General features: G+C 41.8%; 1 protein-coding gene across 1 annotated transcript in view; it reads right to left on the reverse strand.

Annotated features, from left to right (window-relative positions):
• Nucleotides 1–622: 622 nt before the first annotated feature.
• Nucleotides 623–21,314, reverse strand: part of LOC134794954 (myotubularin-related protein 13) — an 81,695-nt gene continuing 61,003 nt past the window's right edge. Inside the window, exons 19-40 of the mRNA XM_063766826.1 lie at nt 20,931–21,099; nt 20,380–20,522; nt 19,852–20,009; nt 19,238–19,392; nt 18,462–18,627; nt 17,626–17,757; nt 17,191–17,296; nt 16,200–16,339; nt 12,126–12,259; nt 11,468–11,672; nt 10,114–10,249; nt 9,560–9,742; nt 8,929–9,096; nt 8,370–8,513; nt 4,756–4,904; nt 4,327–4,474; nt 3,681–3,878; nt 3,122–3,257; nt 2,634–2,760; nt 2,189–2,268; nt 1,978–2,060; nt 623–1,591 (exon numbers count right to left, since the gene is read on the reverse strand). Of these exons, the coding sequence (XP_063622896.1) occupies nt 1,499–1,591; nt 1,978–2,060; nt 2,189–2,268; nt 2,634–2,760; nt 3,122–3,257; nt 3,681–3,878; nt 4,327–4,474; nt 4,756–4,904; nt 8,370–8,513; nt 8,929–9,096; nt 9,560–9,742; nt 10,114–10,249; nt 11,468–11,672; nt 12,126–12,259; nt 16,200–16,339; nt 17,191–17,296; nt 17,626–17,757; nt 18,462–18,627; nt 19,238–19,392; nt 19,852–20,009; nt 20,380–20,522; nt 20,931–21,099 (3,153 nt within the window). The 3' untranslated portion in view covers nt 623–1,498. The remainder of the gene's footprint in view (nt 1,592–1,977; nt 2,061–2,188; nt 2,269–2,633; nt 2,761–3,121; nt 3,258–3,680; nt 3,879–4,326; nt 4,475–4,755; nt 4,905–8,369; nt 8,514–8,928; nt 9,097–9,559; nt 9,743–10,113; nt 10,250–11,467; nt 11,673–12,125; nt 12,260–16,199; nt 16,340–17,190; nt 17,297–17,625; nt 17,758–18,461; nt 18,628–19,237; nt 19,393–19,851; nt 20,010–20,379; nt 20,523–20,930; nt 21,100–21,314) is intronic.

The following is a 21,314-nucleotide window of genomic DNA, read 5'->3' on the forward strand; positions in this document are numbered from 1 at the left end:
AAGCATTTGCATTAGACTTGGTTAATGGTTACATAGTTAAATAGTGCTTATAACCTGCATCCGTCTCTCTCACACATCAGGGATTGAATATTTTACTATAGCAGTTATGCTACTCCCAATTATAAGCAGAAATTTATAATGGAATTATTTATCCTCTTAAGGCCCACAATACAAAAATTCCTATTTAAATTGCAACCTTGTTCGCTTTATGAACGGTTCTAATTAGATTGAGCGGAATGTCCATGGAATGCAAATTGGGCCTTACGGCGTTAAAATCATTGTCGGACACTGTTACAAGTAAAAAAAATATATTAATGATCAATGATTACATCAAAAGCCAAAAATCTACGATGAAATGATGTCCCAAGAACGATATTTTTTAGACGTGATTTTAGAAGAATGTAACTTTAGTCATATTGAATCCGAGCGTAGCGTAGAAAGAGACAGATGCCGTGTCAATGGCTATAAGCATTGTACCAGCATATAGAGGGTAAATTCAGGGCGTCGCGGCGGCTGATATGTGGGTGTCACTATATACAAAACATACAAAATTATCAATGAGTATATAACAATAAACGAGGGTGGCTCATTGCAACGAGATTCCCGAGTAAAAAATAATATCTTCCATTAAGAAATATAATTTATATTTAGAACTAAACTCGCGTTGCGTCGGTCACAATAAAGCCGTGTCACCATTTGAGTCTGCGCCCCCTCATGGGCCACCAGAAATGCTTAAATACATTTCTAATGTGCATGTAAAATACACATTACAACACTGAAAACGCTCAAATGAAGACACGAACGAGTAAACGCGTGCGACAGAGGCGCTACGAACTGAATTACACATAATGGAACGAAAGTCTTTACACAACAATAATTAAAGATAAAATATTTACAAATTCAACATAACAACACTATATATTTGTCGACAATTATCCTAACTGAGTAAACCACTTCTAAAAAACCATCAGCGGATTTTCAACTCTATCTCTTAAAAAACAAGAGCGATAGTGAAGCTGTTTACGCAATAACTACGCTAGATGGCGCGAGGACCGTGAGATCGCGTAACTTTTTTAACATTTTAGTCTTTTGTGGGTATATTTCACTAGTCATACTTTTTTTGTCGATTTAGTTATTGAAATACTTTTACTACTACTAGAGGGCGTCCATAACAAGTTTTGATTCCATTTTTGGGTTTTTGTTTTTAGCGCGCGTGCGTAGTACAAGAATTCATATTTAAAAATAAATATAATGCTTGCGTTTCCAAATAACTAATCCCGAAACATGGAATCAAGTAAAGAAAAATTGTACATTTACAATTTATTTTCTTTGTCAAAGTCTCTGTTTGAATGTAAACTGTTAGAGGTGTGCAATAAACAGTATTGTATCATTTGTATCATACTTGTTTTTGTAAGATGCCCTACTAAAGCCTGATACTATTAGCATCTCGCTCACGGCGCTCCCGACGAAAGAGGACAGCGTGAAGTTTGTGACTCGCTCACTGCAGACACGCCTGCAGTTTCTCGATCCACTCCTGCGCCGCGTTGGCGTCGCTCGCGCAGAAGTTGTAGGTGCGTCTGCTCGTTCGTAGCTGTGTATAGAGATACTTTTTTATAATAGGGAATTTTTGTTACAAATTGATAAGTGCTCATTTCGTGTTCAACCTTGTGTTGTATGTGAACCATGCACGTTGGAGGATATGATACTTTGTGGCGTAAAGCGTAATTGTTAACCTGACATTGAAAATTCATTCTGCTATAAACGTGGCTTCTTTGCTGCCCTCTACAGTTAACAAACGCTTGCTATATTTCGACGGCGAATATTTAATGTATGAATAATTAAGACTTAAAGAAAAACTAGGGCGCCACTACCAAAAAGATATAGTTAGAAATGCACCTTATGGAAAACAGACATTTCTTTTTTACCTGAAAAGATCACATGAATACATAGTTGGTATGGTAAGAAAATGTAACTTACATCAAAGAACGAGCGGTCGTCGCATTTCTTAGGCGGTCCGGGTGCGGGTGGGGCCTGCATTACCGTGATCACCTCTGCTAAGTCTGCAACCAAATCACAAGGATTTGCTGATTAAACGAATTTCAATATGACTGTCTTATCTAATAAAAAACCTTGAGTATTCATATACATTTAGGGTGTTACGGGATTACATACAGATTTAGTAACATACCAATGAAGCCTTTGCAATGCGAGTCCTCCATCGCGTCGTAGTAGCGAAGCTGATGTTTGATGGAGTCTAGCACAAACCACCTGCAATCGTAAGAGTAACACTATAATCACTAAGTACACACACACATACGAGTAGACTTTAGATAACTGTATACGCAATTTTGAAATGTGTCATAATCCATAGGACTTCGGACACTGCTAGCAACATACGCTATAAAATAGATCGAGGCGATCAGATCGGCGTAGAATTATTCAACTAAGAAAACTGTACATATGCTGTTGCTGGATGTGTTTCGATCCAACCCGTACCCCAGTACTTGGTTTTCAAGGTCAGGTTTGTAAATTTGAATACCAGCATTAAATAGAGTGCTTTTACAACTTATTCTCTCTGACATTGACATAGATTCAATGTTTAGACTAGATTTTTAGAGATTAATTATAAATACCGTTGCTTCCAGCCCTTGAGCAGCGCGCCCCGCTTGTACAAGTGGCCCTCGTGCGTCCTGTTTTCTGCCACGTTGGACGAGAACTGCTCGTAGTACTGCTGCGAAGATGACTGCAGCGTGCCTACACCTGATAAGAGAGATTTACGATTAAAATTTGGGCGTAGAATATAGTGAACCCCGGGTTATCGTCCTCTGACCCAAACCGTGACCTGGAACTTTAGAAAAACAACCTAAGTAATGATGTTACGAGAAATTATGGATCATAGCATTACACTGTTTTTTAACTGTCACAGTCCGTTTTCTCAGTACCGAATTGCCAAGCGACATTGTGGAAATGCTTTCAAAAACATTAAATTTCTATCGAAATAAGACGTTTGTAAATGGTGGTGCGACACTTTGCCGCTGCTCAGCATGTGCAGAGTTATCTAAGATCGATATAAGGTTGATTTCTATGAGATTTAATAGGTACATGGCCAATGTAGACTTACTATTTCCCCCAGAGGCCCTTGGATCTCTATCCCGCTCGGGCGGCGGCGGCGCCTTGTACCGCGTGCAGGGCGCGGTCAGCTGGTCCGCGCAGCGCTCGTGGCAGCTTGCACCGCAGTCCATGCAGCGGACGCCCGTCTGAATAACACACATTGGAGTTTTGAATGTTGAAGGCTAAATTTAGTGTTGATCCTGGTCACGGCACCAAATTGTAAAGCGCCATCCCATTATTTACAATATTTACATTCATATTATGCTAAGAGGAAATTTTCTTCTGATATAGGAACGCTAAGACTCAACTTTAACGACCTTTGTTGGAATACATGGCTAATGGAAAAAAAAATTTTTTTTTTTATTTTATACACAGTTTTATGTTAAGTTTACCAGTCGTAACTCACTACAACGTCCGATACATTTGTCCGGAATCCAAGTCATTTCTAATAGAAGAAATTTTCTACGGAGAATATTAAATATAAGTACTTCTATTTACCACTGTGGACGCAAGCGAGTATACAGGCCGCCTACGGCTCTCGTAGGCTAAGGAAGATTGTGGTGCGTTACCTTGACGGGTCCCCACAGCAGATGGTCGCAGTGGTCGCAGCGCTGCGGCGCGGCGTGCGCGGCGGCGCCCCAGCGGTGCTGCGGCGCGGCCGCGGGCGCGCGCGCCAGCCGGCCCCGCACCAGCAGCTCCAGCGTGCCGCGCTTGTGCAGCAGCAGCGTGCAGCGCCGCACCACGGACGACGACAGCGACGAGTTGCGCTAAAACAACGACAGGTATTTCATTATGAAATTACTTACATGTTTATGATGAGTCGAAACCAAATTGGGTAGCCGGGCCTGCCTTGCCAAAGATGTAATAAGCTTTGGTGTTGGTTATTCCGACTGGCACAAAATATGTAATTATGTAAAGGCTGAGACTAAGGCTATCCGCTTGTAATCAAAGCCGGCGGTCTCCATAGTTTCTGAACCGAGGGTCACATCCGGGACCCAGGCATCCACTTTCCTGTCGCATGTCAGCGATGCTAAAAGCTGAAGTTTATAGACCTCTGATTTTCGCAATGGCAAAAAAAAAAAAACGTTTTGAATAAGAATGTCCAATATATATTAGAAAAAACTAAGTAAAAATGGCCGCATTGAACGATGATGCGAACGTGAAATTTCAATAGCATCAGCCACACAAAACAATCAATAAGCAGTAAGTATGTACCTGCAGTTCGAGCGTATTAGGCAGCTCGAGCTGGTCCCAGCGCACGCGCCATTTTTGCGGCAAGTGCCCTAACTCCAGTTCTAGCGAACGGATCCGTTCCAACAGTCCGGTGAACGATGCCGGCATGGCGCGAGGTATGCTATCGTATCTGTGAAACAAAATGTTTATTTCATTATCATTTTGATAAAACTTACATTTAAGTAAGTATGTGAAGTTTCAGCTGGAAAGTGGGTACCTACTCTAATTTAACTTGCAAGATTTCATTACAAACATACAGATCGTTAAAGTCAGTTAAAAGCTTGTAAAAACGGTTACTATCTTAATTTTTATAATCATTCGTCATTGGACAAATCTCAGAAGAAATTTACGAGTGGGAATCACGTATGTAACTGTAGACCCTATTGCCATGACATAAGGTTCAGTTCTCACCCGGCGGTGACGGTGCGGCGAGCGCGCGGCTCCCGCTCTTCGTCGGGCGATTGCGCCTCGAGATCGTACGGCGCGCCGTGGGCTAGCTCCTCGTGCGTGTAGTACTCCCACACCTCCAGGCTGCATACGGACGACATCGGCCGTAGAACCTGTGGACGTAGTTAAATATAGCCTAGGGTGCCTTTAGCTTAGAGGATATAACCAACGGAGACGCCATGTCTAAAATTTTCGGTACAAAATAGTCTGCCGTTTTTTGCGGGGGAGGGGCACATCAAATGTATAGGTACGTCATGTCAGATAAACGTCAGTCCATACATATGGTTGACAAGTTGTTGACCATTGGCCGCCTATTTTCGACAGAGGGGAACGCCTGTTAATGGCGGCTCCATTGTTAATTACTCCGAGGCCTTTTGGGTGAAACGATGGCATTTCTATTCTAGATTACACGACAGCGGGATATAAATGATGAATTTCTTTGTTTTCCGTTTTTTCTAAATTGTCCAAAAATTTAAAAACCGGGATTAGACTCGACATCGTTCGTATGCGTAGAAGTCATTAAACTTTTGCAGTTACATTTTTCAGTATTTGGTTCAAAAAATCAACATATTCTTGTACAAAATGTAGGCGTATGCCGTATTTGTAATGCATCTGAATCCTGGTCTCGGCACCAAACTATAAAGTGACACAGTAGCGTGCCTAGGGTTTCGGAGTAAGGCAAGCCGAAAAATATGTTTTCGTAATAAATGTCCAATCTCACTCTTTGGACTCTAATGAATTTGCTAGCGTATCGCGGCGAGTTATCATAGCGCACAGGGCATACTAGGTACTACTATAACTACTAGATAGAATTTTACAAACATATCAGAGGGCCTACCGCGAACACTGAAGTTTGCAAATTGCATGCTTCGTTCTCTGTCACTCTAATTACGCCTTAATTGGAGTAAACCAACAAACCTTCTGTTTTGTAAACGGCCGTACAAAATTTTCTCTTAATGCGACTGACTTATCTGAGAATACACAAGTCGGGTGTTGGAAATGATATCCCGTTTTTCTACAAAGTTTAACGATTTTACCTTGTCTTCGTTGAGTAATACGTGGACGCATCTCATACCATCACAAGGAACAACTTCATCCATTGTTAACACTTATAAACATCACAACAAACAAACAAATCCATATTCACTACTTAATTCAAATTCACTAATAAATTGAGCTTTCGTTACTTTCGACTTGACTAAATAATAATACACTTGAAGTAAACGCGTGCCCGTGCGAACTTATGCAGCTAAGTTCACACCAAAAGCCAGGCTTTAAATCGCCTTATAAAATTGCTATACATACCAACAAATAGTTACATCGTTCGATGGCGTTTATAGGCTAAGAGGGCCAAAAGCGGGACGAAAAAGCAAGCCCGGTTGCAAGCCGACGAGTGTGAGCAGGATAGCTAGAACATCATACGCCTGATTTCTTTCGGCTGCTATTTAACTGATCACCAGATTTAGTAAAATTTAATACCAAAAAAATATATTTTACCAGCCTAAAATAATAAATGATCACCAAAATTAGAACACCATTTTAATGTGAAATGATTACCAACCAATTGTATTACATTTTACTATCCCATTAAAGGAAATGACACCAAACTAATCATTATTAACCCAAAAATAATAAATGATTACCAAATTTCAAACCCCATTTTAATGTGAAATGATAACCAAATTTTTACATCTTGCTGTCCTATTAAAGAAAATGATACCAAAATAATCATTGTAAACCCAAACATAGTAAATGACCACCAAAATTAGAACTCCATTTTAATGTAAAATTATAACCAAATTTTTAAATCTTGCTATCCTATTAAAGCAAATTACTCCAAAATAATCATTGTAAACCCAAAAATAGTAAATGACCACCAAAATTGTAACCACATCTTAATTAAAAATGTGCAAATATTTAATATATCGTTATCCTATTAAATTAATTAATCCACTTCGTCACCTTTTTCTAGTAGCATTTTATTTCTGTAACAGTCGCAGTTCTAACCTAACCTAACCCACTTTTCTTGTAGTATTTCGTTTGTGTAAGGGTCGCAGTTCAAACCTAGCCTAACCCACTTTTCTAGTAGCATTTCTTTTCTGCAAGGGTCGCAGTTCAAACCTAACCTAACCCACTTTTCTAGTAGCATTTTGTTTCTGTATGAGTCGCAGTTCAAACCTAACCTAACCCACTTTTCTAGTAGCATTTCTTTTCTGTAAGGGTCGCAGTTCAAACCTAACCTAACCCACTTTTCTAGTAGCATTTCTTTTCTGTAAGGGTCGCAGTTCAAACCTAACCTAACCCACTTTTCTAGTAGCATTTCTTTTCTGTATGGGTCGCAGTTCAAACCTAACCTAACCCGCTTTTCTAGTAGCATTTCCTTTCTGTAAGGGTCGCAGTTCAAACCTAACCTAATCCACTTTTCTAGTAGCATTTCTTTTCTGTAAGGGTCGCAGTTCAAACCTAACCTAACCTACTTTTCTAGTAGCATTTCTTTTCTGTAAGGGTCGCAGTTCAAACCTAACCTAACCCACTTTTCTAGTAGCATTTCGTTTCTGTAAGGGTCGCAGTTCAAACCTAACCCACTTTTCTAGTAGCATTTCGTTTCTGTATGGGCCGCAGTTCAAATCTAACCTAACCCACTTTTCTAGTAGCATTTCGTTTCTGTATGGGTCGCAGTTGAAACCTAACCTACTTTTCTAGTAGCATTTCGGTTTTGTGAGGATCGCAGTTCTAACCTAACCTAACCCACTTTTATAGTAGCATTTCGTTTCTGTAAAGGTCGCAGTTCAAACCTAACCTAACCTAACTTACTTTTCTAGTATCATTTCGTTTCTGTAAGGGTCGCAGTGCTAACCTAACCTAACCCACTTAACTGATAGCAGTTTAACCTACTTTTCTAGTAGCATAACGAAATGCTACTAGAAAAGTAGGTTAGGTTAGTTAGGTATGCGGTGCGGGGTACGAGGGGTTGAGCGGGAGGGGCTAGTAATTTTGGCATCAGTTTACTTTATTTGGTAATATGTATACATTTTTTGGTAATCATAGTGGTTTATTTAGGTGAACATATCGCATTAATTTGGTCTTCAATATTTGGTGATCATTAATGATTTTTGGTGATCATTCAATATATTTGGTATTTGAATACAATTTGAAGTGCAGTCGTAATTAAAACGGTGGTACTTTTGTATTTTTAGGTTTTATGTTTTTGGTATTCAGTAATTTTTTTTGGTAAGCATGATTTTTTTTATTTAGGGTACCAAAGTATTTTTTGGTGGTCATTATATTTGTAGCCATTTCTTTCGCGCGGACGAGGCGCCACCACCACGGCAAAAATTTGCAACACGCTGGCGCTGGGGTCCGCGCGCTGTGACTTGAATTTAATAAAGCGGGTTCATTTGGCGCGCGGTTTAAAAATAATCTATATTGATTATTGATCTTATCACTACGTAATTTCGGTAAGGCAACTAAGGCAAGCCCGGCTTTTGGGCTTGTATGGAAGTACCGCCACTGACGGGACAATCTACTTAGAAATAAACGTGCAAAGAGAAAGACAAAAAAAAAATAAGCGCACTTACCGGGTTGTCAAGGTCCGGCGTGTATAAGAAATTATACAGATTAGGCGATTTCTGGTGCAGCTTGTCGATGTAGTCGAACAACGATTGGCCGTGCTGTGCGCGGTACACGTCCTCTTCAGAACCGGTCACGCCCGTCTCCACGCCCTGCGCAGAAATATTTATTGTAACAGCGCTTTTTATACAAATTAGGTATACATGGTGAAATGTATTTCCTAAGTATCGGGAATTATAATCGATTATTAAATATAATAAATAAATATTATAGGGACATTCTTACACAAATTGACTAAGTCCCACGGTAAGCTCAAGAAGGCTTGTGTTGTGGGTACTCAGAGAACGATATATATAATATATAAATACTTAAATACATAGAGAAAACAACCATGACTCAGGAACAAATATCTGTATCATCATACAAATAAATGCCCTTACCAGGATTCGAACCCGGGACCATCGGCTTCATAGGCAGAGTCACTACCCACTAGGCCAGACCGGTCGTCAATATTTGTAATATTCACGTAAGTTGCTTGGTGAATCGACTAGGATTTAGCATAATTACCAGTCGATTGCCGATGTCCGGCCGGCGCTCGTCAACGAGCCCTAGTTCAGCTCGTGAGGCCTCGTTGTCTAGTAGGAATGTTCTGAACCGACACGACGTACTGTGGTACGCGACGAGGCGGGTGTAGTAGTCGTTGAACTCGAAGGCTAGCGGGAACTGCTTTTGGAGCTGAAAGTGGTATTTTGGGATTAGTTTTATGGGGTTGAATAGGCGAAATTAAAGGATGTTCATGGCCAAATATGTTTACCAAAACATGTTAAACTGGACTCTAAAGACAGCAATAAAGACCTTATGGTCCCAAAAAAGATAGATAGCGGCAAAGTTTTCGCTCCCTATGTGCGTTTTAGTTCAATATTTGGCAGATCCTCTCATCCTTCGCACGAGATATTGTGGATCTTTGAGTAGTCAACTGCAGAGTTATTCTTACAAACAGTTGACCTACTTTTTTGCAGCTAAATGTACCTTATTGCCAAATGTAATCTATCCAGCAGGCCTATTATGGATGGCTATATCCACGTGATAAAATATCCTTCACTTTTTAACAGAGCGCGATTGAGTGACGGATACCGTTTTATCACGCTGTCACGTAGACACGAACGACCATATCCGTACAGGAAAGAATAAGACTAACCTGGTGGACCGCATCAAGGAACATGAGGAAGGTGGGCGTGTAGCCCTGCTGAGGAGTAGGCCCGATGTTGAGCCGCTGCTGGAACTTGTGTCCAAGGGCTAGCCACTCCTTCTCCACGAGGGTGCGGAACCCTTCTATCGTGCGATAGTAGGGGTCTAGGCAGATTTGCGCCAATGATGAGACCTGTAAGGAATAGTGTTTGAAAAAAAAAAACAATTTAAATTAGTTTATGAAAAGAAGATTAACACCACTCTAACGGTCAATGATGTTGAGATGTTGAAATTCGACATTGGATACTGGTTCAAATATTTCTTGCAAATTAGACCTAAACTAACCCTACTAACCAGCGAATATTGCCAGTTATATAGGAGTCTGTAATAATAAGTTTACTGTCGGTAAACGACAAGTGCCATTGCACTTTCAGGGCATTCCCAACCCTTTTACAAAGTGTGGGGATGGGACTACCCATCAAAAGCTATAAATCCGCCAGTGACCATTGATAGACCTTACCCCGTTGCAATAAAGTGTATAAATGATCAATTAATCAACAATACCTGCGCCACCACGTCCCAGCCGTCCTCGAGCGACAGCAGCACAGATGAACCTTGCAGATCCAGTAGATCCACCACGCAGCCAGCAAGTTGGAACAGCTGCCGAAGCTGCCACAGCCAGCCTGATTCTTCCACCAATCTGCGAACAAAATAATTAATAATGTCACCCTAAATCATGGCATTAAACGCCCGCACACTGTGACCTTCACTACTTGAGAAACTAAGTCGTCTGAATCTGAGATTTATTCAATCTGAGTTCAGAACACTAATGACACCCTTAGAAACCAGCGGGCGCAGCATCGTTCCATTTTTATCGCTTGTCACCATGCCTGTCACGTTCTAACAAGTATGTAAGTGCGAAAGTGACGGGCATAGTGACAGCCGATAAAAATGGAACCATGCTGCGCCCTCAGGATCGGTCGGTGCAGCAGCCAAGTTAAGATTATTTCACCCACAAGGACAGTTTAATTGACTGTTAATGTATAGAAAACTAAATTCGGTGTACTGACGGTACCTGTAGAAGCTGCTGAGCATTTTTCTGTGTTGAGAACTAAGTTTAATGGACTGAAAATGGTACCTGTAGAAGCCAGGATCGTTGGGTGCGGCAGGCGCGGACGGCGCGGCTGCCCGCAGCAGCTTCTTGAAGGCGTGCCTCGCAGCGCGGCCGTCGGGGTACTCGGCCGGCACTGGCTCGCAGCCGCTGACTGTCGCTATGCTCAGCCCCTTCTCTGTCACGATGTAAAGGTACCTGTAGAACCCAGTAAAATGGTACCTGTAGAAGCCAGGATCGTTGGGTGCGGCAGGCGCGGACGGCGAGGCTGCCCGCAGCAGCTTCTTGAAGGCGTGCCTCGCAGCGCGGCCGTCGGGGTACTCGGCCGGCACTGGCTCGCAGCCGCTGACTGTCGCTATGCTCAGCCCCTTCTCTGCCACGATGTTAAGGTATCTGTAGAACCCAGTAAAATGGTACCTGTAGAAGCCAGGATCGTTGGGTGCGGCAGGCGCGGACGGCGCGGCTGCCCGCAGCAGCTTCTTGAAGGCGTGCCTCGCAGCGCGGCCGTCGGGGTACTCGGCCGGCACTGGCTCGCAGCCGCTGACTGTCGCTATGCTCAGCCCCTTCTCTGTCACGATGTAAAGGTACCTGTAGAACCCAGTAAAATGGTACCTGTAGAAGCCAGGATCGTTGGGTGCGGCAGGCGCGGACGGCGAGGCTGCCCGCAGCAGCTTCTTGAAGGCGTGCCTCGCAGCGCGGCCGTCGGGGTACTCGGCCGGCACTGGCTCGCAGCCGCTGACTGTCGCTATGCTCAGCCCCTTCTCTGCCACGATGTTAAGGTATCTGTAGAACCCAGTAAAATGGTACCTGTAGAAGCCAGGATCGTTGGGTGCGGCAGGCGCAGACGGCGCGGCTGCCCGCAGCAGCTTCTTGAAGGCGTGTCTCGCAGCGCGGCCGTCGGGGTACTCGGCCGGCACCGGCTCGCAGCCGCCGACTGTCGCTATGCTCAGCCCCTTCTCTGTCACGATGTAAAGGGACGCGCGGCGGACACCGCCCGTGCCGTCGCCCGAGACTGTCATCGTCAACAAAAAGATGTGAGAAATATTATGCCAGACATAGGAATCCGCGAGGTAAATTGTGAATTAAGACTTTATGTTTGTACACTTATGGTACTAATTACATCAAAATTTAGGCTGTTTTAAAACGATTAGGCAATTAAAAACTAATTTTTACCTATTTTGTTGTAATTAGTACCATAAGTGCACAAACATAAAGTCTTAATTCACAATTTGCTCCGCGGATTCCTATGTCTGTATTTATGACAATTAAGTGGAGTTCAACATAATATTTATTAATCCAAATAGTATTCCAAATCAGCTGCTTAAAAGTTGATGCTGGAACAGGTATATTGTAGTAGATCCTAGAGGTAAAATTAACCATTAGATAGACACGTTTTACAAGTCACAAAAGACATTTTGAGTAGGATCCGATTATAAGATATGTTACAATTTTACTATCGCCGTACCCGAATCGACATCGGCGGCGGAAAGGCGCTGCCGTTGGTATAGTTCGAGGCTGGAAGGCTGCCGGCTCTTCAATGAGCCCCAGCGGCCGAAGTGCCGCGCACCGCCCGCACCACCGGAGCCTCGTGTGGCCGCTCTGCGAGATAAATAATAATTAATCGATAGTCGCTTCGCAGCTCAGAAGAACCGTTTATAAAAACTCATTTTCTCCAATATGCTGGGAAATGTTAACCTTATTGTAGCAAAAATAGTACGGGAAGTTCTTCGTTATTGTCAAACTCTAATTTAAACAAAATCAAACTATCGCTGTCCTGTTCTAGCGGACGGGAAGTAAAAAAACATTAACGGTTAACGTTTTTTACTTTTTAAAAATAAAAAACGCAAACAGCCAATTATTATAGCCGCGAGCCGCGTCTACACGACCCGATCAGCTATCATTTCAAGCTATAGGATAGAGTGAGATAGTAAGATAAACGACCTTACTTGTCTCGTTCTTAAAAGACCGTTGTGCTCGTGTATGATCGTGCGAATACTGTTTAATAAAATCAAAGATTACTTTTATATTTTTTTAACACATTCACTGCCCCCAACGCACATGTGCGTTCAGCGTCATATAAGTTTGTTCCTAGGCCACGCCCCCTGGCAGTGAATGCGTTAAGGATCTCATCCGTGTTCATAAAGCTTATATAGTTTGTCAAAGGACTTTCTCATTTCAAACATAGACAGAGAGAATCATACTATCTTTGTCTTACACTGGTACTAGCACCCAAAAGAAAAGCATGGGTATAGTTTTGCTGATTCTTACTGACTGACACATTGGTTTGACCAACTATATTGCACAATTATATTGAATGAACGAATATTGAATGGTACTGAATGGCAGAATAAGTTTGTGCCTTTAACTTTTAAAAATTAATTAAAGAGGGAAATTGTTTTTGACATTTTAATGTGAAGGTTCGATTTGAGTGATGCTTGATGCTTAAATAATTATTATTTTACCTTATTTCCTCGCATGTTTGGAGAAAAGCACTATATATGGCTCGGCAGGAATAGCAATTCGTGGATTCGTCTTCGCGTCGTCCGACAAAATCGAAACTCATCCACTAATAGACCGGGAGATAGTGACACATTTTACTGGGTCATTTGTACCAGTATGGCGGTTCGTCAGCGGTCTAAGCATGTAATGAAGGAAAGAAAAATGATGGTCATAGCGCTGGTACCGGCGGCCCAATCGCGTGGGCGTTAGTCGAACGTGTCGGATAAAATACGAGTGTCGAACGATTTGTTCCACAAAAATCCTCGTATTTTCCGATAGTCCATAAAAAAGAAGTAGGCGGTAGCGTAATGCCATACTTCTCCGGTGTGACTTACAGCCCGCCATACTGAGGCGAACACATTAATTAAAAAAAAACAATTCAACCATTTGTGCCAAGCTAATTTTTGCACAAGTGATCATCGTCGAGCAGCCATTCATGGACATCACCATGCCATACTCTTCGGACGGTTCCAAATGGCCGCCATACCGCCGCAAGGGAGTTAATTTTTTTTTTTTGTTAAACGATTTGTACCAGTATTGCATTTAAACTTTTGGAAAGTATTTGATAAAATGTGACCGTTATTATAATTGCCATACTTATAGTAGGGGGATAAAGTGCTGCCATACTTGAAAAACTTATTTAATCGACACGTTTCAAAAATACGACTATGTATACGTAAAATAATTTTTTACAGCATGGCATCATCATATTCTGTTTGTTTGGATACAATTGTACCTAAAAAAATATATTTCAGATTATAAAATAAATAAAATAAAATAAAATAAAAATAAAATGCATTTATTTCAGACAAACAGTCCATATTTTGTTAGTAAGTACATTTTACACTTTAAAACTTGTAGCTAAGGTTAACTTAAAATAAACTTAAATAACTATCTTAGGTACTAAAGATAAGTGCAGAGAGGACCAGTGCCTTATCAGGCCGCTGTCCCATCTGTCAGCCACGACGGCCAGGAGACTGTGGCGGCTGTCACGCACCCTGCGGAGCGTCGCGGCGCAGCGCTTGCATTATAACTACGGGGCGGATGACTGTGAGACTTAAGCCAAGACTTAAAACAAAAAACATTTTTTTGACGATTTGTACCAGTATGGCATTTGGATTTTTGGAAATTATATGATGCAATGTGACCATTATTATATTTGCCATACTTCTAATAGGGTGAAAAAGGGGCACCATACTTGAAATAAAAAAAATATATTGTACACATTTGCCACCTCCTACAGGTATGGCATTATGAGATTTCCATTTATGATCACACAGAAAGTCTTGAAAAAAAATTACAAGATGGTACAAATCGTTTAGCAATAAAAAAAAAAATTAACTCCTTTGCGGCGGTATGGCGGCCATTTGGAACCATCCGAAAAGTATGGCATGGTGATGTCCATGAATGGCTGCTCGACGATGATCACCTGTGCAAAAATTAGCTTGGCACAAATGATTGAATTGTTTTTTTTTAATTAATGTGTTCGCCTCAGTATGGCGGGCTGTAAGTCACACCGGAGAAGTATGGCATTACGCTACCGTCTACTTCTTTTTTATGGACTATCGAATAATACGAGGATTTTTGTGGAACAAATCGTTCGACACTCGTATTTTATCCGACACGTTCGACTAACGCCCACGCGATTGGGCCGCCGGTACCAGCGCTATGACCATCATTTTTCTTTCCTTCATTACATGCTTAGACCCCTGACGAACCGCCATACTGGTACAAATGACCCAGTAAAATGTGTCACTATCTCCCGGTCTATAATGGCCCTTTCCCGGCCTCTGCAATAATGTACTATTAGGCAGTGCCAGGGAATTTTATTATATTGCCGACTACTTAGGTACATACAGTCAAAGAATTTAATTTCCGACCCATTTCGTACAGTCAGCAGAAGTTGCTAAGCGGGCCAGGTGTTCAAAATGATCTTGACGCGACTTTATTGTTAAGAGAATAAGAGCACGTCAAGGTAATTTTGAACACCTCGCCCGCTTAGCAACTTCTGCTGCTGACTGTACCTTGTCACAGTGACAATATGAAAGCCGCTAGAGACCCCATACTGTTGTCACGGTGACAAAGTACAAAATGGGTAGTAAATTAAATTCTTTGACTGTACAACGATATCAATTGATCGATCGATAAGATACATTTGTTGAAGAAAATGACTCTATAAAAGCTCGTTCTCTCTCTACCCACTTGTCTTAACTTTTGATTATGTGTACAAAACAACACAATTTCACAAGTAAGCGTACACACTATAGTGTAAACAACATCATTTGCGGTATTTGACGTCTGTCACTCACAAAAGCAATACTACGTAAAATGTATTGCACATCGAAATCACAAAGGAAAACAACTGCACTGCGAACGTTTACGTTCTACGTCTTTTTTTTTAATTTTAGGGTTGGCCGGACACCACCGTTATGAATCGGTAGTCGTCTAAGTAAATCGATATGAATTTTTCATTTTTATTTTAATAAAAATAAGGAAAAGGTGGATAATTAACTGTAAATATGGATATATTTATCGTCACTTAACAGACAACAAATTTGACACAGAAATAACATAAATAAACTTTAAAATAGATCCCCAGTTAGTTTCAATTTTGACAATGGGTGCGACCTACTCGGTCGGTGTATTAAATGCATTTAGCTTGCGGGAAAACCATATAATACTAGCTTTATATAAATCTCAAATAAAAATTCATTATACGTCACAATTCGATACCTCAGTCTACGTGCCATCCAATCGTAATCGCTTGCTGTGACAATCGATTTGCGTTAGTTACATCTCTATATACGTCAGTCATAATGTGTCAAATACCGCAAATAATGTTGTTTATACTTATAGACACTCACCCCATGGTACCGGGCTTGTTAAGTTCTTTCGGGGTTCTTTCGTGAGTAGCAACGAGTCTAAACTCGAGACTTGAATCTTCGAGCTCGCCCCGCGACGCTGGCGTGCAGGCTACCAGCGTTGCCAAGTATCGTTACCAGTAAACAGACTTGTGTTTATTATATGCAACGGTACTCACCCCATGGTACCGGGCTTGTTGAGCAGCGGTGTGTGCGTGGGCTCTTCCGTGAGGAGTAACGAATCTAAACTGAGACTTGAATCTTCGAGCTCGCCCCGCGACGCTGGCGTGCAGGCTACCAGCGTTGCCAAGTATCGTTCCTGATTGTAACACACATAGATAAGTAGGGTGGTTCCAGCTGTCCAATTTCTTTGCCCAATGTGTATTTTGTCTCACATTTTGCTTAATGAGAGAGCGAAACGCAATGACATTGGACCAATATATTGGACAAATGGAATACCACCCTTATAGTTCGTTTTTTTTAGCATTAGAAATAAGGTAAACAATCTTGATGTGTCTTTTAATTGAAAAACACATTTTTAAAATAACTTCAGACAAATATGTAACAAATATAAATCTAATTCGATCATTTATATTCTTATGATTTCAAAAGTAATAGTTACTGATTTTTAAAAAGCGTTTTTCAATTAATAGACATGTCAAGATCGCTTACCTTCTTTCAAGTTCTTTCTAATGCTAAAAAAACGAACTATAGTTATAGGCACAAATTAATAAGGATACTGATTTCCTTGTTGCGTCCAGCGTTTATCTTCATCTTGGAACCAAAATAATATCACAAACTTTTTTTTTTAAAGGAATCCTTCTGCTAACGTTTCGCGGAAGTAGAGTGAATTCATTGAATGAAACGTAGAATGTCCTTGGCGGTGCTTTTTTATTACCCGATCTACATATTCGTGACTCCTCACTATCAGGCAGATGCACTATAGTATGCCGTATTGAATATAAAAAGACAAAATAGTAGTACATTAACAGTTTTGAATGATTCACGGTTAATTTCACTAGACTTATATCGACCGGGATATGGACCGTAATTACCTTTTGTATTGTTTTCGAGCTATTATTATGGAATATCGGGAGCTCGAAATAATACAAAAGGTAATCACGGGCCACGGCCCATATCCCGGTCGATATAAGTCTAGTAGTACGTTACCTGTTCTAAACTAGACGTGGTCTCAGTGCCGCTTTGCGCGGCGCCTTGCGTCTGGTGGCTGCCTTTTAGCATACCCATAACGCCTTTGTGGTGCGGCGCCGCTGATCTGTAGGAATCATTTATTAGTCAAATTTTATTCTATGGACTGATGAACTGAAAGTATGACTGAAAGTCAAGATTAATTGCTAAGAAAATTTCAGTATTTTATTATTTATTATAAATAAATAATAAAAAAAAGTATGTAAATACTTTTGTAGCGAAACACTTAAAACATTCATTGCCAGTGAACCACTAGGCGTGTTTTCTGTTCGTAGGCGCTTTTCGGTTTACCCATGTTATCGGGTACGATAGTAGCGCGTAGCTCGCGCCGGCAGTGAATGTGTTAACTAAAAACAAAGGGGCTTAAAAAGACGTCGCCGAAGTAAAGATAAGTACCTGGCTAGTAACGCATGCGTTCTCGGATGTCGCCACGTGAGACACGGCAGACGAGTTTGTCGGTAGCATCGAGCGACTCTTCGGAGGGACTCGTCGCCGACGCCCTCAGGTACGGGGAACACTGCTGGGTAACTGGATAAAATAATAAAGCGTTAATTTTGGGTAATTTTCTAGGTTCATAGGTACACACATAAATTCTCGTCTTCTGGTATGTGACTTTTGTGGAACAACCTTTCAAAGTAAAACTGATATGATTGTTTGATGAAAATGGGTTTTCAGAATGGGGGCTGTCCATAAATTACGTCATCGATTTTTGATCCCCCCCCCCCCTAAAAGCATCCAAAAATCATGCTTCGAATGACCCCGTTTCCTCCTACGTCATGCTACCATCATCCGATGTCCAGACCCTCCCCCCCCCCTAATTTCAAATGACGTAATTTATGAACAGCCCCATAAGAGAGAGCAATATTAAGGCCAGGGCAAAAAACAAGTGGAATGTATTATCCTTGCCCTCAGAATCCTATTTCTGAGAATCCTAAGGTACACAGCGTCACACATATTATTTACACGGACAAGCAGGCTGCCGTAAGTGCGTATTATTTACGTCAGATTACATCCACAATTTCGTCGACTAAGGCTCAGTTGCACCAACAACAATTAGCGGACTGATCAATGTCATTCAACAGTGAACTATGAGACTTCCCATACTATGAAATTTAGCGAACGCTTTAACAGGGACGGATGGTTTGGTGAAACCGGCTCTAAGTGGTTTCTGTGAGCGCCTCCACATCACATGGCGACCCTGCCACTGCGGCCTCGTTCCTGCTAGCACATACCTCCGGCACAGCGTGTAGACGGCGTTGGTGTGCGTGAGGCGGAAGGGGCTGGCGGCGAGGCCGAGCCGCGCCCAGTCGCGCGCGTAGGCCCGCTCGCGCACGCGCTCCAGCGTGCGCGCCGCCGGCACCTCCGCGCCCTCCGCGCCGACCAGCTCCAGCTCCTCCACTGAGACCGACACTGATGTGAAGTTGCATGCTTGTTTGTGAGACATTTTTGATAATTTGGGGGTCACTCGGATTACAAACATTAAATACACATTATGAATTTGAAAATGGTTAACACTTTAACAGTCTATGTTTCACGTTAGACAATGGAAATGCCTAATACCGATTGTATTATATTTCGTAATGAAAAAACATTTAAAATTTTCAGCATTAAGCACTGATATTACTGAAGAATGGCATCAATTATGAATTACATATAGAGGTTTATTGAAAGTCGTGAAGTGGCCACTAGTGGGTCAACTTTTTTCACAATTCAAATTTTATGAACAGCAAAAATATCTGACACGATCTTATTTATAGTCATAAGAGCGTGTCACATATTTTTGTGGCCTTCGAAGAGTAACATATCATTGCAGGTGACTGTACCGTGGTTTCACCACATTCAACCGGTTCTGTCTCGAAGAAGCGCAATGCGCAGCTCGATGAAACCGGCTTTCGTTGTCTGCTTAAAAATAGTTTTCGTAGATGCAATTTCCAAATCTTAAAACTTAATTTTAAACAAGTTTAATCGTATTTTTTGAATTATAACTAAGAGTTCAAATAATGCTCACATGAGAGCGTATCAGCAGACAAGGACGACATGAGCGGCGGCGAGGTCAGCGACCTTGCAGAGGCAGAAGGTAGCACGTACTTCTGCCGCTTGGACGGTTTAGGCTTGAGGCCCGCCCGTCGGGCCGTCTTTAGTAGAGTTTTCTTTGCAAAGCCCCTGAAAAAAAAACAGTTTTGTTTTAGAAGTATGGGTTGAAGCTGTATATATTTATGGAAATTTCAATTGTCATAATATGAAAGGTATTCGATGGGCTACAAGACAGAGTTGCAGTTTGATACGTGCTCCCCTCAGGTGGACAAATGGATGTTTCGAGGAGTACGGTTAGGGATGCCTTACGTAGCGTTCGACAATATAATTCCTGCAATTTTACGCTCAATTAATGTAAAAGACATATTTTCTCTGAATTCAATGTCTACGTTCTACGTGTCTAAGTAATTATTTTATGAAATATTTATTGATTTGTTATTTTAACTAGCCGCGTAAGCTGAAGATGCGGGTACGATTCCCGCCTCGAATTGAAATTTTGTCAGAAAAGTGACAGTTACATGTGACTGAAACTTAAGTCGCGCTTTGAAGTAAAAGTTAAAATGAAAATGCCCATATGGTTGATGTTACTTGAGTGTGTGGTGCTTGGGCACCGGTCCGGGCGGGGGCGGCATGGCGCGCGGCGCGAGCGCGAAGTGGTGCGTCGCGTGCTGCGGGTGCCGCAGCCGCGCTAACGCCTTGCGGAATACGTCTAGTTGTTCCGAACTCACTTCCTCATCTAGTACAACCTGGACATTTTAAACTATAAGAGTGTGATGAAGATTTTTGGCCTACGGTCTGCTTTTAATCTTTTGTATATGTGAGGTAGTCAAAAATCGTGGGTATCCAAATCTATATCGGTTAGCGCAGAAAAAAATGTTCTCGAGAAAAAACGCGAGAAGTTGACTAATAATTTGGTCCGGTGGTCCGGATCCTTACGATATAGAGACAAAAGATTCATTTGAAGTTGTGGTATTTAAGCAGACGGCAGGGTCGCCATGTAATGTAATAAAAGCGAAGTTGTAATTACACTTCAGAAGAAGTGAGACATATCTTTAATTTGTTCAGTAATACATGTTTAACTATGATAATTCCTCTTACAATGTATATAGGACTGACCTTGATGAGCTGGAAGGTGGCAGAGCGTAGCTGCAGGCCTTCCTGCGGCGAGTGCTCCAAGTGCGGTAGGTAGTGCGTGCGCACAGCTTTCTCACGCGTCAGCGCGCATAAAGGGAACGACCGCACGACTGTTTGTTCGCATGCTGCAAATACATATGAAATATTAGTGAAGACGTAGGTAGGTATATTTGTATGGGAATGAAACTGGTATTATCTCGTTCTTTGTTAATTATTTTATTTCTAATTGAGTAATCTAATAATACGAAGTCCTAAAAACACAACTGAATCCTACATTTTAAATATATGGTTACTTCCAAGTTTTTGCAAAAAACCGGGTCCGATCCCTAGTGAACTGAACACAATCCATGCAAGTCTAAATAAACCAATCGCCACAAAAAGCAAACGGTCGTTTTTTGTGGTGATTGGATAGTTCAAGTATGATATGCATCGCAGTCATAGCGTTCTTTGGGTCGGTTATGTCGCTTTTTCTACTGCGATTGATTTCGTAAGTGCTAGCCTACCGATAGTGCCGATTAATAGGTTACACTCACCGAAGGGGTCGAGCGGCGCGCCGCGGAACACCAGGCGGTAGTTGGTGAGGAAGAGCGCGCCCTCGGCGGGCAGCAGCGGCGCCGCGCGGCCGTCCGCCGCCAGGCAGCAGCGCAGCGCCGCGCCCGCTACCGCCTCGCCCGGCACCAGCCAAGGGGCCACTATCCGCGGCTGCGACACATATATTAACATTACATTTATTTGGGGGCTGAGAAACATGTTCTTTGGGATAATTTGACATTTGAGACTTGTGCGATATGTGCGTGGTCAAATAGGGATGATGACAAATGTTGAGTTTTATAACAAAATCTAGTAAAATAGATAGCAAATGAGCAATTTATCACAATAAATTGGATATTAAAATAAGATATGGAAATATTACAAAA

The sequence above is a fragment of the Cydia splendana genome, chromosome 11, assembly GCF_910591565.1.
Source record: "Cydia splendana chromosome 11, ilCydSple1.2, whole genome shotgun sequence".
NCBI classification, from domain to species: Eukaryota; Metazoa; Arthropoda; class Insecta; order Lepidoptera; family Tortricidae; genus Cydia; species Cydia splendana.